General features: G+C 38.1%; 2 protein-coding genes across 2 annotated transcripts in view; both read left to right on the top strand.

Annotated features, from left to right (window-relative positions):
* Nucleotides 1–3,244, top strand: part of LOC107710075 (dual specificity protein phosphatase 16-like) — a 19,391-nt gene extending 16,147 nt beyond the window's left edge. The window contains exons 6-7 of the mRNA XM_016514778.1: nucleotides 1,172–1,295; nucleotides 2,150–3,244. Of these exons, the coding sequence (XP_016370264.1) occupies nucleotides 1,172–1,295; nucleotides 2,150–2,939 (914 nt within the window). The 3' untranslated portion in view covers nucleotides 2,940–3,244. The remainder of the gene's footprint in view (nucleotides 1–1,171; nucleotides 1,296–2,149) is intronic.
* Nucleotides 3,245–5,175: 1,931 nt separating this feature from the next.
* rpl18a (ribosomal protein L18a) lies at nucleotides 5,176–9,924 on the top strand. The gene is made up of 5 exons (XM_016514776.1): nucleotides 5,176–5,269; nucleotides 7,362–7,541; nucleotides 9,168–9,297; nucleotides 9,537–9,646; nucleotides 9,776–9,924. Exons 1-5 carry the CDS (start codon nucleotides 5,252–5,254, stop codon nucleotides 9,866–9,868), a joined length of 531 nt encoding a protein of 176 aa, XP_016370262.1. The 5' UTR covers nucleotides 5,176–5,251; the 3' UTR covers nucleotides 9,869–9,924.
* Nucleotides 9,925–18,123: the final 8,199 nt, after the last annotated feature.

Here is an 18,123-nt window from a genome sequence, read left to right as displayed (position 1 = left end):
GTGCGTGGAATGGTGCACTGTGATTGGTTGTTACTGTTTACAGTGCGTGGAATGGTGTGCTGTGATTGGTTGAGCGGATATATCGTATCGCATTCTGCAGAAAAGGTAGACTGGCGTTTGTCGCGGTTTGGAAAAAAAGGGAGAAAACATGACAGAATAACTCGGCGGATATCGCATTTTGCGTAAAATTAAAAATGGACTTTTCAGTACCGACCAGATACAATACTGATTTTGGTGGAAACTAAATTTTAAAAAATGGCGTTTTGGAACCAAACTCTTCAAATGTATTTTCCTCCTTTTAACAACAACTGTATACAATAGAACCTGGGGAGCTAAAAAAAAAAAATACCTTAAAGACAGTTCAGGAAAAGTCTGAGCGTATTGGTTTAATATAATCAGTGCATTTACTCCATATATATATAAAAAAAAATCTTCTATGTAGGTTCTTAAAGAGGAAGAGAGTTTTTCCATCACACATATATATATATATATTACGTAATATATCAATCCATTCTTCAGCTGTGGCTCTTGTTTTAACCATTTTTTTTGTAATTTTTTATTAGCTGCCAGAAGAATCAGTTTCTTATCCTTGTTGTTCCATCCACGTCTTTGGAGTTTCTATTAATATTTTTAATTAGCTTTTATTCTTATTTTCAGATTTCATTTGAATTTTAGTTCAATTTTCATTAATTAGCTGCTTCAGCTTTTTTTAAAAAATATGACTATTTAAGTTTAATTTAATTTCAGTTTTAGTTCAGATTTAGTTTTTATTTAATATCAGTTAATAATTTTAGTGCTTCAACTTTTTAAATATTACTGTTTAGGTTTAATTTCATTTTGTTTTTCAGTTTTAGTTGAGTATTTATTTATTTATTTTAATTTTACAGTTAATAATTTTAGTGCTTCAGCTTTTTTATATATTACTATTTAGGTTTCATTCATTTTTTAAATTTATTTTGGTTTTAGTTTATTTTAGTTCAGTTTTAGTTTGTTTTCCTTCCAGTTAGCAATTATAGTGTTTTGAACTTTATAAACATTTAATTTCTCCCAGATTAATTTTCACAGATTTCATCGGTCAGACACGATCATGTGACTGTAGAAGTAATAATGATGGCCATGCTGAGAGTGGGAGGTCAGCTGACAGGAAGTGTTTTTGTGTGTTTCCTGTCAGAAAAAGCCAAGGCCAGTAACGCCAGAGTCCTGGTCCACTGTCTGGCGGGAATCTCTCGCTCGGCCACCATCGCCATCGCTTACATCATGAAGAGGATGGACATGTCGTTAGATGAAGCGTACAGGTACAACAGCAGATTCTGTGAGCCTTTACTAATCTGCATTAATTAAAGGATGAATCTCATAGTACTTGTTGAGCTGAATTTAATTGGTTGATTTAAAGATTAAATCATCCTTATATGAAAAGAAATACAGAAATTACTTGTACTTTTAGCTTAATAAAAGGTTCTGTTTTGCCTGGAGTGGCTCACTTTGGAAGCCTGTTTTTACAAGATAAAAAGTCACAATTACCTTGTTTTATATTTTATCCAGTTAATATCTTGCAGTTCTGACTTTTTACTCGCAATTCTGACTTTTTTCTCGCAATTCTGACTTTTTTCTCGTAATTGCGAGTTGCGAGTTTATATCTTGCAGTTCTGACTTTTTACTCGCAATTCTGACTTTTTTTCTCGTAATTGCGAGTTTATATCTTGCAATTCTGACTTTTTACTTGCAATTCTGACTTTTTTCTCGCAATTCTGACTTTTTTCTCATAATTGCGAGTTTATATCTTGCAGTTCTGACTTTTTACTCGCAATTCTGACTTTTTTTCTCGTAATTGCGAGTTTATATCTTGCAATTCTGACTTTTTACTTGCAATTCTGACTTTTTTCTCGCAATTCTGACTTTTTTCTCATAATTGCGTGTTTATATCTTGCAATTCTGACTTTTTTCTCTCGTAATTGCGAGTTTATATCTCGCAATTCTAACTTTTTTCTCGCAAGTCTGATTTTTCTCGCAGTTCCGACGTCTTTTCTCAGAATTGCGAGATGTAAACTCACAATGTCGAGAAAAAGAGTCAGAATTGTGAGATAAAAAGTCGCAATTACCGATCGATCTCCAAGCTGTGACTGTGACCTCACCACATGTCCGTTCGCAGGTTCGTGAAGGAGAAACGGCCGACCATCTCGCCCAACTTCAGCTTCCTGGGTCAGCTGCTGGACTTTGAGAAGAAGCTGAAGAGCGCGAGCGCCGCGCCGCTCAAACCCCGTCCGCTGTCGGACGAGCAGAAGCTGGAGCCGCTGACGATGCCCTGCGTTCTGGCTGAGGAGCATCTGCTGGCCCGGGCGCTCTGCGGCCTTCAGCTCGGCGAGGAACCGGAGGAGAACGTCCGGCCCAAACACTCCTTCTCCCTGGACATCAAGTCGTACGGCGAGTCCGGAGCGTCTCTGCGAGCGTTTCCCGTCAGCGAACCCTGCCAGTTCTCACCGGTGCAGGAGGTTTCAGAGCAAAGTCCAGCTGAAGATCAAGCTAACAAGATGCTCCAGCGCAGCGGCAGCGTGGATGGAGCTCCGTCGCACTCACAGCACCAGTCTAAAGCGGCACCGGGCGCGCTTAAAGGCTGGCACTCGGACATCGTCCTGGGACCCGTGGCTGGAGGCTGGTTCCTCTCCTCAGAGTCGGCGCGCTTCTACTCCACCTCGGCTATCTTCAGCGGCGGCAGCTGCGCTCCGGGACTGGAGGCGGTGAGGAGACGCAGGCAGCAGCGCAGCGGGGACGGAGGAGATTCGCGCAGGAGCTGGCACGAAGAGAGCAGCTTCGAGAAGCAGCTGAAGCGCAGGAGCTGCCAGATAGACGGCATGACGGACAGCCGGTCCAGAGAGGAGATGAGCACGAGGAGCAGCCAGTCCAGCTTCTCCGGCAGCATGGAAATCATCGAGGTCTCCTGAGGACTCAACACACAGTCATTTGTTTCTTTGCTTTGTTCTCATTCAGATTTTAACTCGATATGGTGCCGCACAAATTAAGGCAAGAAACTACAGATGAACAGGCTGAACCTTAATATACATCACCAGCTGACTGATTACGTTAAGAATTACAAACCATTTTTCCCTGAAATGTTGTTTAAATACATAAATGAGGCATCACTTTAATTAAACATGCACATAATTAATTCTCTAATCAAATATGCACTCATTTTTTGCATGCATTTCCAGCACATAAATCTGAACATTTATTAAAGGTTTTTTTGACACATTAAAGGTTTTTTTCTGGAGGGGATTCTGGATTTCTCTTTTTATCAGAAAATACTGTCAACAGACATGAAACAAATAAATTTTCACCATGCTTTCAGCGTGAATGAAATGTGACCCTGCAGCACAAAAGCAGTCTGAAGTCGCTGGGGTATGTTTGTAGCAATAGCCAACAATACATTGTATGAGCCAAATATTGTCCTATCCTAACAAACCATACATCAATGGAAAGCTTATTCATTCAGCTTTGGTGTATAATGTATTCAGATGGTGTATAAATCTCAATTTTAAAAACTTGACCCTTATGACTGGTTTTGTGCTCCAGGGTCACATATATGAACAAGCCCCTCAGTTAAAGCCTTCAGAATATAGATAAAAATAAAACTGTAACGTTTGGTGCATGTAAGAGGAAAAATCTCTTTAAAGAAATGGATTGGAATTGAAATAAACAGACGCAAAAAGATAAAGTGCAATAAAATAAACACTTAAATGTGTATTTTTGATGTTTTCAGTTCACTAGTCTTAAAGAAGCAGCAAAATAGAGCACTAAACTGACCGGTGCATGAAAACACACTGGTTTGCCTGTAGTGTCTTGCCTTAAGAGCGTCTCTTGTCATATTTTTGACATGCATGTGTTGAATTATGATCTCAGGAAGTTGCGAATCTGTTGGAGATCTAGAATCAAATAATATTCTTTAAAATATAATTTATTTCTGTGATCAAAGCTGTATTTTCAGCATCATTACTCCAGTCTTCAGTGTCACATGATCTTCAGAAATCATTCTAATATGCTGATTTATTAACAGTGTTAGAAACAGTCTTGCTGCTTAATATGTTTTTTTTTTTGGAACCTGTGATACTTTTTTCAGGATTCTTTAATGAATAAAAAGTTCAAAAGAAGAGCATTTATTCAAAATATAAACCTTTTGTAACAATATGTCTTTATTATCACTTTTTTTTATAAATTCAACTGAATAAAAGCAATCATTTCTTTAAAAAAAAAAAAGAAGCTCTTTCTGAAAGAAAGAAAAAATAGTCATCCCATACTTTTGAACGGTAGTGTAATTACAGCAGCGCCCTCTAGTGCTGCAGATGCGCTATGCACATCACATTTAAGAGTTCAGAGCTTTATTCCTTTCCCACCCGTGTATTTATGAATATGAATTTACTTGACTTACACACCCAGACGTATTTTATAGCTTCATAATTGAATAATTCATATAATAAACGCTGCTGCCGTAGATGCGTTTTATGTGTGTGTCCAGCAGGCGGCAGTAGTCTCTTTCTCTGAAGCATCATGGGTAATGTAGTTTCCCCCCCTTGAATATCGCCGTTAGTCTTTTGGATAAGAAATGTAATAATTCAGAAATAATTGATGAAATATCGTCAGCAAGTAACGTTTTTATCGCCAAAGTATTCGTTTTAAAATATGGCATAGATAGAATCCATGTAATGCTTTTCTTAAAAGGTTTAAAGAAGATATTGTAATTCTGAATCTGAATCTCTCACACATTTATTTTGTAATAAAGACTTTCGGAAGCAGGTGTCGATGATTTTTTTAAAAACATTTTTACAAAGTAATTAGAATAAACGAATCTGTGATCCTCTATTGGACAGTAACACTGGCTCCAATATAAATGATAATAACACAATAAAGGTAATTCTTGGGAAGTTTCATATACATTAAGCTCCTTTAGGCTCTACTGTAAATATTTTGACTCGTTGAAGGCCTACTAGAAATAAGTAGTTATAAAAATATATCTTATATTGAAATAAGTAATTTGCAGAATTGCATGGCACCGTGTATTTTGTAGTTTGACTTGTATGCCTTGTATGTTTTTTGAAAAAAAAAAAAAGAATAATAAAAGGATCGGTGACGGATATGATTGACGGCTCTGAGTGACCAATAAAAACGCTTCCAGTAAGACCCGCCCTTCGGAAGTGGATTGACGTCAGGATTTCCCGCCCTACTGCTTCCTCTTTCACAGTGGCCGTCAGCGAGAGACACCATGAAGGCGTCTGGCACAGTACGTAAAATCCTTTTTAAATCACTTCACAGTCGCTTAAACCTTACTGTTATAACCCGAAAACACACATAAGGCACCCAACTATCCGTAACAGTGACTTCACCCAACACACGTTTAGCGCTAAATTCGCTTTTGACGCGTTGATTGTAGCGGAGAGAGAAACATGGCGGCTGTAGAGTGAGTCCATGTGCTCGGTAACGTAGTGAACACACACACACACACACACACACACAGACACATGACACAGCTCAGGTTTTGAGTTAATCTGCTGTGTAACACACTCTCAAGCGATTTATTTTTTTGTTTTAGAATGTTTTATGTGCTTGAGGTCCGCGGTTGTCTTTGTTTTCTGAGCGATAATCATTCATTGGTTCATTTACACGCAAGAAGTGCCCGGATTCTAGGTTGATTTAGCAGTGATTCGGTTATTTTGTAACTTTGAGTTAAAGGGGTCATATGATGCTGCTAAAAAGAACATTATTTTGTGTATTTGGTGTAATGAAATGTGTTTATGCGGTTTAAGGTTCAAAACACATTATTTTCCACATACTGTACATTATTATTTCTCCTCTATGCCCCGCCTCTCTGAAACGCGTCGATTTGTACAAAGCGAGGTGTGCTGTGATTGGCCAGCTATCCAGAGCGTTGTGATTGGCCGAATACCTCAAGCGTGAGACGGAAATGTTACGCCCCTCACCATACTGTTGATGCCGTGTCCGGCCGGAGCGACGAGACATAAACATTAAAACCCATTACAAACGAGGCATTTGTTGCATCCAGTGGGGACATAATTATGGATTATAATGACTTGTACTGTCTTTTTACGCTTTGCGTTGCATCGCGCCGCGTAAACATAAAACTGCAAATGTCTGCATTTGTGATCGGAGAAATGACAAACAACAAGTGCTACTCTACACTGCTCAAAACTCGTGTTTGAATCATCAGTGGCAAATCCTTTAAATATAAAAAACGTACTTACAGTCTGTGAGTCAGAACAGCCGGCATTGTAGTCTACTCTCCCAGGATCAGAAAACAGTCCTCCATAAAATGTGCTGCACACATCTGAATATTTGGGTTGAACTGTTCTGGAACAGTGTTGTAAATACAACTTAACCACTGATTTCTAGTCGTGTCCTCTTTTGGAAGACCAAACAAAAGTAGTTTCTCTTTCACAACGAAACAGCGTCACACACGGAGGGCTAGAGTGCGCAGAGGCGGTGGGCTTGAGAACGGCGCGGCCGGCGGATTTGACGAAGTAGCGTCCGGAGGGCTTGCGGCAACCACATGTGACGACCCCGGGCTGGACTCCGCTTCGTCCACGGTGAAAGCCGATCCTGCGATCCACAGCGCAAAGTTGTTGTATTTCCTCAGCGACCAGCACGGATCAGCTCCAGGCATGACGAAGCAGATATCGTCCTCTTTTGGAAGACCAAACAAAGTAGTTTCGCTTTCACAACGAAGCACACAGCGTCTTCAGGACATGGCTGCAGCGTCAACAATACTACAGTGAGAATAAAAGTTACGCCTTCTTTCTTTGCGTGAACATTTGGGCGGCGTTATGCAAATCTTCCCACATAGTGAGGTAGACATGTGGGGGCGTGTTAGAACGAGCCGTTTTAGGTAGGCGTGGTTAACTCTTAACTTTTATAAAGAATATCTCTTTGGATTTGAGACTTTAGTCTTTGCAACTTTACAGATCTTCTTTATGCACCAAGAGCTTGTAACACTCCAAAGAGAAAGGAACAATTGAAATCGCATCATATGACCCCTTTAATACATTGGAAATGTAGAAACAAATTTAACTTAGCTAATTGCTAATTGCTAATTGCTAGTAAATGTCACAAAGAAATTGCAAGTAATATTAAATTAAACATTATTTTTTGAAGTGGAAGGGCTAAAATGTTTTCTTAATGCACGCTGATTATCTTAAATAATAAAAATATTTTTTTCCAGTGCAAGTTTACATCCTCCTCTAATCAGTCACACCTGTACTAGTTAGTCAGGTCTTCAGGTTCCAGTTTCCCAAGTAGGATTTTAACTAAAATGTCATTTTTGTATTGATCTCTGAATGTGTTTTTCTGTCTCTCTGCAGCTTCGGGAGTATAAGGTTGTTGGGCGTCTGTTGCCCTCTGCTAAAAACCCCACGCCCCCTCTGTACCGCATGAGGATCTTTGCCCCGAACCATGTGGTGGCCAAGTCTCGCTTCTGGTACTTCGTCTCCCAGCTGAGGAAGATGAAGAAAGCCTCCGGAGAGATTGTCTACTGCGGCCTGGTACGAATAGGGCTGTTTGATACCCAGATGGGTTTTGGAGTTGATTCCCTTTGCCCTAATCAATATTTGTTAATTGTATGTTTTTTTGACGCGCAATATTACAGAATGACACTGACGACAAATCTCAGTTGTAGTGAATGAAAGATGATGTCCGTTCACACATACAGCTTTTTAATCAGTGTTTCGGTTAGACCTACTGTGACATAGTTGTTTGAAATGCTTAAAAGAGCATCTGCAATCGTTTTTTTCTTTGCCGATTCATTGAAAAGAATAGTCTGAAAGAACAAGTTTGCAGATGTGAATCAGACATCCCATCACTATTATTAAACAAAAGATGTGAATTAATGATTCACTCCATTGAAGGCTGTTGAAGTCGAGTCTATTCCCTTTTGACCGAGGGGGTCGATTCCCTTTGACGGCGAGTGCTGTGAGTTTCACAAACACACCTTTGCGTTCAGCCTGCACACATAAACCCAAAGGTCATTTCTTCCCAGTGTCATGCCCTTGCCATGTGTGCGAAAAGAAACCCTGAACCTTGTGGCCTTTCATAGGCTGTAAAACGTGCCACTGAAAGTGAAATCAAGGTGCGACATGAGATCCTGCTGCACGAGCGCTGTGTTTGTTACTCTTTAACAACCGTTGTTTATTTGTGAAAACATGAATCGGTTCCTTTTTTGTTGGGGTGAGGGCCGATTCCCCTTTTTTGACGGTGAGGGTCGATTCCCTTTTTGACGGGGTGAGGTGGGGCCGATTCCCCTTTATTGACGGGGTGTGGGTCGATTCCCCTTTTTTTGACGGGGTGGGGGTCGATTCCCCTTTTTTTTGACTGAGTGGGGGTCAATTCTCCTTTTTTTTGATGGGGTGGGGGTCGATTCCCCTTTTTTGACTGAGGTGGGGCTGATTCCCCTTTTTTGTTGGGGTGAGGGTCGATTCCCCTTTTTTGACGGTGAGGGTCGATTCCCCTTTTTTGACGGTGAGGGTTGATTCCCCTTTTTTGACGTTGAGGGTTGATTCCCCTTTTTTTGACTGGGTTGATTCCCCTTTTTTGATGGGGTGGGGGATCGATTCCCGTTTTTGACGGTGAGGGTTGATTCCCTTTTTGACAGGGTGGGAGTAGATTCCGGTTTTCTGTCGTGGTGAGGGGATCGATTCCCTTTTTTGACTGTGAGGTGGGGCCGATTCCCCTTTTTTTTTGTTGGGGTGAAGGTCGATTCCCCTTTTTTGACGGTGAGGGTCGATTCCCCTTTTTTGACGGTGAGGGTTGATTCCCCTTTTTCTGTCGTGGGATTAGGGGTCGATTGCCTCTTTTGACGAGGTGGGTCAATTCCTGTTTTTGGCAGTGGCAGGGGGGGGGCGATTCTCTTGTTTTTGACGGGAGTTGGAATGATTCCGTTTGTCTGTGGGTTTGATTCCCCTTTTTGGACTGAGGGGGTTGATTCCCTTTAGATTTATTTTTTTGGAATGGATTCCCTGCCCTAGTAATGAAAGCAGCAAGCACAGAGCTTTTCCTGTTGCTTTGAGACTAGAATCTAGTCGAGCTGCAAGTCATGAGTGTTTATCCTATTTCTGAGATGACATGCCTGGAGTTTAAACGCTTGTTTGTTTCCATATTGTGTTCCTGCACAGGTCCATGAGAAATCTCCCCTAAAGGTGAAAAACTTCGGCATCTGGCTGCGTTACGACTCTCGCAGTGGGACCCACAACATGTACCGCGAGTACAGAGACCTGACCACGTCTGGAGCCGTCACTCAGTGCTGTGAGTACCACAAACACACTCGTTCAGCATGCACACACAAACCCAAAGGTCATTTCCTCAAGGTGTCATGCCCTTGCCATGTGTGCACAAAGAAAAACCGAACCTTGTCGCCTTTCATAGGCTGTCAAACGTGCCACTGAAAGTGAAATCAAGGTGCGACACGAGATCCTGCTGCATGAGCGTTGCTGCTCTGTGTTTGAACTCTATAGTAAATGTCATGTTTTTGATTTGTGCTTCAGATCGTGATATGGGTGCCAGGCATCGCGCCCGCGCTCATGCCATCCAGATCATGAAGGTGCAGATCATCGCAGCCAACAAATGCCGCAGACCCGCCATCAAGCAGTTCCACGTGAGTTTGCATGTTCAAATGATGCTTACGAGTTTCAGCTTTTATCACATGCACATTAATGCAACCATAATTGCGAGTTATTTAAACTTGCATCTAAAGGCTTTAATATTTCATCTCTCGATTCAACAGGACTCCAAGATCAAGTTCCCTCTTCCTCACAGGGTTCTGCGTCGCCAGCACAAGCCCCGTTTCACCACCAAGAGACCAAACACTTTCTTTTAAAGTGTATGTTTGTGCTTTTCACATTACAGATGAATAAAAGTGGAGAAAATCAAAAATATTGTTGCATGCTTTTTAATGAACTCAAAAGTGCTTGACGGATGGCCGAGATGCTTAAAGGATAAAGAGTCACCTTACAATCAGAAAGGGGTGAAACTTGCAAAAAGAAAACATTTTTAGGACCAATAAAATTGCATTGACATTTTTGACAATGCGTGATTGAAAAATGTTTAAATTGTTTTTTGCATCATGGGTTTTTGTTCATATTTTTCCTGATTTGTTACAGTCGGTTTTAATAAGCAGCAGCAATCTGATCATTGAGAACAATATTTTCCCACTTTACAATGAGATTTTAATTGTATAATTGCACATTTAATTGTATTTTATTTGACAATTGTAGTAATGTCACAGTGCAAAATATTGAAATGCTTAAAGAACTTTAAAGGAAAACAATAGTAGGCAGTTATAAGTGTAATATAAGATTGTATTACTATGTAACGAAGTAGCTATGGAATTTGGTTGGTTTGCACTTTTGAAATCCATTTTCATTGCATTTCACTTAAAATGCGTAGTAAATTTCGCTATCATTGGCAGGTGTGCATAAATCCAGCAGTCCTTTTTTCGTGCATTTACCCAGTCATGTAGTTTTAATATCAATGACGGTATTGACCCTACCTTATTTGTAGTTTGAAAGCCACATGTTGGGGAAAATACATTTTAATGAGAGCCATACGTTTGAAATTTGAGAGCTGCGTTTCTCAGTCGCCGCCACAAGATGGCAGAGTTTGACCACGAACTGAGTTTCTTAATTAAATGTGGCCTCATATATTCTATTTAATTCTATCATCTCGTGCTGCACTACAGTATTAGCGTTTAATAGTGACTATACAAAACAGCATTTAATAACTGTGCTCCTATGTAATTCCCAATCTCAAAGCCAGTATTTTTTTTTAGGTATCCTCGATTTCTTTGGTAGAGTTATTAACACTTTATTCAGATAAATGAACTGCAGGTGCGTTTGATTAGCGATGGAGCTGAACTCTACAGGGCCGTAGATTTAATCAGATACAGGCACTATCACGATAAAAAAAAGTATATGTTTGAACAATTAAAGAAATATTAGGAGGCCTTATATCAATATAGATGACGTCATCTTCAACATTGTGCCAAATATTCTCAGGTAAGACGATTTTGTTTTTTTGGTGTTGCTGCTACGATTCTAACTTGTTGAGGTGGTTGCTAAGGTGTTCTTTTTGGTTGCTAGGGCGTTGCTGGGGGTTTATTGGTGGTCGCTTTCTGACTCAAATCTAAAGTTTGAAAAGCCAGGTACTTGACATATTTTAAGTGGATTTGAAAATATCGCATAAAAATGCTGGATAGAAACACCAATATGTCAATAAAACGAGTAAAAACTTGAGGTGGATACCTTTAATTATTTCATTATAGATAGTTATAAAGTACGATGGAAAACATTTACGGATAAATTCGTTAAATAAAAAAAAAAAAAATTATGAATAGCATTTGCATACAACTACTAAATCTGCTAGCTATATCCTCCTGACTACCAGCTATGGAGTTGTGTCCACTGTAGAGGACATTATGTTTTAGCGATTTCTCTGAGACGTTACATGTCACAGTTTTAAGTCTGGATGTCCTGAACAGAGCACATGCAGGGCTTTCCAGAGACACCAAATGATTGGCTGTTTCACCGTGACCACGCCCTCTCTTTGCTCTTTAAAAATGGCTGACATTCATGTAGTGATCAAATGTAACACCCTAATGGAAATATGATATACATTGTATATAATGGAAAAACTCGTTTATTACACACATTTTGCATAAAGAAAAATTTTTTTTAAAAATATCTTTCATAACATAGTTGAGAATCATCTTTATATAAAGTTTGGTATAAAAAAAATTAAAATAGATTTCTGGTTAAAACAAAAATCCCACTCTTTTTGCCTTTTCATGTTTATTCATGTCTTTTTATTTTTTTTAAAACAGGACTTTTTATGTCCTCTACAGAGGCATAACATATGAATAAAATAGAATTTTCCAAAATTTTTATTTTTCAAAATTTTTCTTATGCTCTAAACAATGTAATGACATGACAAAATACTAAATTCACAAAACTATTTTTTCCTGGTAGTCAGGAGGATATAGCGATATACACATTTATTTTTTTTTCTTTTTCTACATAAAGACAATCTCTAAATGCTTGTTCACAAGATAGCACATGTACGATCGCTTCATCTGGAAAGCATCTGCTGTGTACAAACATCTGACAGACGTCTCTAAGATGTCAGTTTGACATGCATTCTAAATCATAAAGACATCTTCTAAACATCTATTTGACATCTGATAGGAAACGTCCTATAGATGTATTGCAGATGAGCAAACGCTCATGTAAAACGCTAGATGTAAAATAGACTCTCCGTGATGTACGTGTGCTGTAATAGTGACGCTTCCCTCAGCAAGCACTACTAATGAGGTTTATTTATTTTTTTAATGTGAAACAAAACACTAAACGGTGGGCGGAGCCTGTGCGTGACACTTCTGCGCATGTCTCGTAGAGTCACTCACCTGCTGGTGCATTAGCATGAAGGTGGTTTATTGATTTTTTGATGGGTGAATCTGTGGGTTTGGCACTTTCAGTTGTGGGCTGTGTGTCGACTTCCTCCTGCGACGACACTTTCCAGGAAGTGTCCGGAACCAAACCTCAAGCCACATATTTCCACAGCACATAAAGCTCTGGGTTCAGACGGTTACCGGCAGCTAGAGCGAGTCTCACGCCTGCGACGGCCTCTGTGTGTGTTTCTGTGTTTTATGAGGAGAAAAGTGGAAGGTCACAAATCAGATTCTCTGCAGAACCGTCCATCGAGGACGACTGAGGTCAAACCTGTGGATTCTGCAATAAAAATACATGTCATCCCAGGATAAAAAAGTTTTTTGAGGGGTTTCTACAATGAGGATTTCTGAAGTACTATGCAGTGATAAACATGTCAAGCAGCCATATGCTTCATTATTGTCACATGACCTCACTATGTTACATTTTTAAGTGGCTCACCATTTTATATATATATAATATTCCAAATAAAATAAAAATCAATATACACACAATATACAACTATATACATTTTGAATACAGTCATCTCAGAATCAAAAGGGGGAAAAAATAAATTTTACACTTTTTAAAAATAAGCAAGTGGCCCACTATTCTCAAAAAACAATATATATATATATATTTGAATAGGTAGGAAAAAGTGAATGAATAAATTAGATTTTATTATATAAAATTATAATAAACTATATACACTTAAATCAGCAACTGGGCCACCTTTATAAAATAAATGATATATGTAAATTATAAAATGATATAAAATAAAATGTGAATAGTCATCCCACAATCAAAAGGAAAAATAAATCCATTATATTTTATTAAATATAATATATATTATAATAAACTTTATACACTTAAATCAGCAAGTGGCCCACCTTTATACACACACACACACACACACATATATATATATATATACACATAATCAAAAGGGAAAAAATAAATTATATTTTATTATAATATAAACTTATAATAAAGTATATACACTTAAATTATTATAATATAAACTTATAATAAAGTATATACACTTAAATAAGCAAGTGGCCCACTTTTTATATATATATATCATTTGAATAATTGCATCAATAATTGCAGAATTGCATGACTCACAATAAGAATATGTATTAAGAAAGTAAATTTTGATTACATGTTGACTTTAATTGCAGTTTAACCCAAAAAATGTTTTCCCTCTTTAGCATTAAACTGTCCTGAGTAGAGTAAACGACTGAAAACACACAGTTCTCCCACACACTACCCGAGTCTGAAGCGCTGACCCAGCAGCTCATGGCCCACGGCAGCCAGTTTGATTGATTGGAGTTTCCACATTCAGGACACAGGGAGAGTTTCACAGGATGTGCAGTAAAACGCTGAGAGCCATGTCAAAACCTCCCACTGCGGTAGTGCTTCAACACTTGGTCCAAGCAAACACTTAAAGTATAATGTTTTTGAGACACAGGCCGGCTACTGAAAACCTGCCATGAATGACTGGCCTCACACACGGATTTAAAAAGAGAGAAAATCAACATGGGATAGAGAAAAAAAAATCGTTAAATAGAACATTTCATGCTGGAGTATCAGAACAGATGACTGTAGTATGCAGTATGTACTGTGTGCCGAGTATGGGAATGTTCTGCATGCATGGAATACACAGATGATCTATTTACAGTATAACACTGCCAACAAATTCTATATACCTGGAGTCTTTATCCATTAGCATCTGAATAGCAGTCATTCATTTGCCTCACAACACCCTGGAAGTATGCGATTAAAAATCTGACACACTTTACACACTGTACAGAATATGAAATCCCACAATGCAATGTGCTCAACCTTCACTTTCTGTGGAAGCTTGTTTTCACCATGGGCTAAAAAAGTAATCACAACTCAGAACTGAAAAAAAAAGTTTGAATTGTGAATAAGCGATTACCTTAAATTTTTGTTTTAATTTCCGTTGTGAGAAGAAAAAACAAAAACTGAACGAAGTCAAAATTGGAAGATGTCAATTGGGGAAAAAGTCAGAATTGTTGGACGTAAACTCAGAATTCTGAGAAAAAGTCAGAATTTTGATATTTAAACTCAGAATTCCAAGAAAAAAGTCACATCCACGAGATGTACACTCAGAATTCTTGAGAAGAAATGTTGTAACTGCGAGATGTCAACGTAGAAATCGAAGGAAAAAGCGCCAGAAATGCAAGACGCAAACACAGAATTCCAAGGAAAAGTTGAAATTGTGAGATACAACTTTAGAATTCCAAGAAAAAAAAAGTCGCAACTGTGAGATGTGAAGTCAGACTTCTGAAGGAAAAAAGTCAGAATTCAGAGGAAAAAAACGCCAGATTTGCATGATGCAAATGTAGAATTCCAAGAAAAAAGTCGGAATTGTGAGATACAAACTTAGAATTCTGAGCGGAAAAAAGTCGCAACTGCGAGATATAAAATCAGAATTCCAGGAAAAAAGACACATCCACGAGATGTAAGCTCAGAATTCTGAGAAAAGTCAGAATTAGATAGAAAGTTTTTTTTATTTACAATGCAAAATAATCCTTTTTGTTAGATGATAATTGGATGGATGCCACTCGCTAAATTAAACATGCAATGTAATGAGGTCGCATGGCAACAGCATATCAGAAATCACTCTATTGTGGAAACAGAGCTTAGTTATCACAGTTTGTGTTTGAGGTTTTGAAGGACTCTCATTCTGTTTATTCACGGCTGAAGCCCGTCATGGGAATATATCTGGAAGTGAGCTGTCCTGGTCTGCTTAGTTCAGTCTCTATTGTGTCCAGAGTGATAACGGCTTTAGTGAGAAGCAGTTTCCCTAGAGAGAAAATAAAAGCATTTTTTTACTTCTGGATCCCGATTATCGGAAGTCAAATCTCCATTCATTTTCTCCATAGGGAAACTGATTTTTAATAATAGCTGATACACCTTTAAAGACAGGCCTGTTGTGAGCTCTGAGGTTGTTAATTGCTTTTGTTGAACCCTTCTGTTCGCATTAATTCAACTTATTTTTTAAATAATTGCGTTTAATAGCAGAATTCGTGGTGAAAAACTACATTACCCATGATGCTGTACAGAAAATTCCAACCAATCAGAGAGTTGCAGCAAGCAGCTCCGCCCACTCAAGAAGTACCGTAATGGAGTCTCCCTACGCTCTAAAAATACTTTGTGTGTATATATGAACTTTACAATATATTGTATTTTTATTGTATCAAGATTTTTATATTTCTCCATCCTTTTTAATTCGATTTATGTCATTCGCAATGCTTCATGGGATTGTAGTTCTTTACATCACTAAAAGTTTGCCGTCCTGTACCTTTGTCTTTATATCTGATTTATTCTGATTTTCTTTTTTGCTTCAAATAAAAGTTTGTAATGTTGTGATTCTCCTCGTAGCTGGTTGGTTTGATTCACGGCTTATACTGCATTAACCCAAAACATTTTAAAAATCCCTATGGGAAAAATGATTGGAAAAATACTTCCAGAATCAGTGCAGCTTAAAAAGTGGCCAGACACTAAAGTCTCTAAATGGTCTTACTTGTTGGAACTCTCTGATTGGTGGAGATTTCTTTGCAGAATCATGGGTAATGTAGTTTCTCACTATGAAATCCATTGTTAAACATGATTCGAAGTACAATAAGTAGAAATAATGTGAACAGTTGGCTTCAACAAAAGCATTTACCATTGAAGTTTTTACTTCCGGTTGTGCTCTTTAACGCTCATAACTCCCGTGAATTTCTTGCTTCATCCAGCTTCTGCAGGGAAAACGCTTCTCGGCACATTTCTGGCCAAGATTTTCTGGCCAAGCATTATCAGAGGACGGCGCTCTGGGTGCTGAAGGAACCGAATACACGCGCTTTTGTATGTTCATTGTGTTCAAATTGACCCCTTTTCCTCTAAAGGTCCAGCAGTCTTTCCACAAATGGATTTTTGATCCATTAAGAGAAAAAAAACGCGGGAGAAAGAAGGCGTCTCCTTTCAGGTTGACAGCAGGGGAATTCTGGGATGTGTTGCCAGGGGCGACCGCAGGATGAACTTGAGGAACGTCAGCGGAGCTCAAATATATCTGCTCTTTGATTCCCACAGACAGGAGAGAAGCTTATTTTAACGTTCCAGAGGTTGAAAGTGCACACTGCCAGCGTTTCAGCGTTGCTATAAAAAGATTTATACCCCAAAAAATAAAAAACATTTAATTTGATTTAACTGGTGTTTCACGAATTACAAGCATCAGTTGATCGCTGTTATGCTTTATTGCAAAATCTTGATTCAGAACAGACTTAATTTGCACAATTAGATGAATTTGCATTTATGAAACCCTCCGGTTGCGTTGAAAATATGGGTACTGGATTTGTGTTCGGGTCAAATAACATGCAACTCACCAACAACAAACACTAAAGAGTCGTGTTTTGACATTAAAACCTCTATTGCAGCTTGTCAGAGGCTAAAAAAAATATAAAATATGAAAAAATAATGAACTGTTGTGTTAATAGTGTTACGGGGTCAGTTTGACCTGCATATTTTTATGTTCAAAATGAGTTTCTTTGATGTTTTCTGCACACTGAGGTGCAACTACAACTAAGCATGGTCTCACAGTATAGTTTCTTTGTGTAAAATGTTATTTGCACTTGGTGTAAAAAGCCATCACTATTTACATCAAGATTATTCTTCACTTTCAAGGAAATGTGTAAAGCCTTTCCAAAACACATCTATGTCATGAATCTTTGCGTGCATGTTCAAGACACCAAATGAGAAAAATCCACCAAAATTTCAAGAAGAAATAAATAGTATAACCAGTGTTTCAAGCAGTTTAAGAATCAAATATGGGTCAAATTGACCTGTAATACAATAGGAGGGTTTTAAAAACTGTAGTTTGATTTGATAAGTTGTCATGTATTTTATGTTTTAGTCTTTGACAAGCTACAGTAAAGTTTTTCTGAGACTCTTTGCTGTTTTTCAAAGTGTTGATTTTGGGGAAATTGCATGGAAACCAATGGGAGTCTGTTTTTACCCAAACACCATCATAGTCACCAAAATGTGTAAAGCCTTTCCAAAACACATCTATGTCTTGAATCTTTGCGTGCATGTTCAAGACACCAAATGAGAAAAATCCACCAAATTTCAAGAAGAAATAAATAGTATAACCAGTGTTTCAAGCCGTTTAAAAATCAGATATGGGTCAATAAACAACAAAACAATTAAAACGTAACTATATAATAATAAAAAATAATGTATTTATGTTTAACAATGAAATAAAAATGTATTTTTTAAATAAAATATATACAGTAATGTGTCATCTTGTAGAGCACAGATTCACTGCTGAAATATGTGACTCTGGAGCACAAAAGCAGTGTTAAGTCGCTGGGGTATATTTGTAGCAATAGCCAACAATACATTGTATGGGTCAAAATTATACATTTTTCTTTTATGCCAAAAATCATCAGGATATTAAGTAAAGATCATGTTCCATGAAGATATTTTGTAAATGTCCTACCGTAAATATATCAAAACTTAATTTATGATTAGTAATATGCATTGCTAAGAACTTAATTTGAACAACTTTAAAGATGATTTTCTCAATATTTAGATTTTTTTGCACCCTCAGATTCCAGATTTTCAAATAGTTGTATCTCGACCAAAT

This window comes from Sinocyclocheilus rhinocerous, unplaced genomic scaffold, assembly GCF_001515625.1.
Source record: "Sinocyclocheilus rhinocerous isolate Xijiao unplaced genomic scaffold, SAMN03320098_v1.1 scaffold1589, whole genome shotgun sequence".
NCBI classification, from domain to species: domain Eukaryota; kingdom Metazoa; phylum Chordata; class Actinopteri; order Cypriniformes; family Cyprinidae; genus Sinocyclocheilus; species Sinocyclocheilus rhinocerous.
Note: the sequence above shows the minus strand (reverse complement) of the source record. Positions and strands in the feature narration are given on the sequence as shown.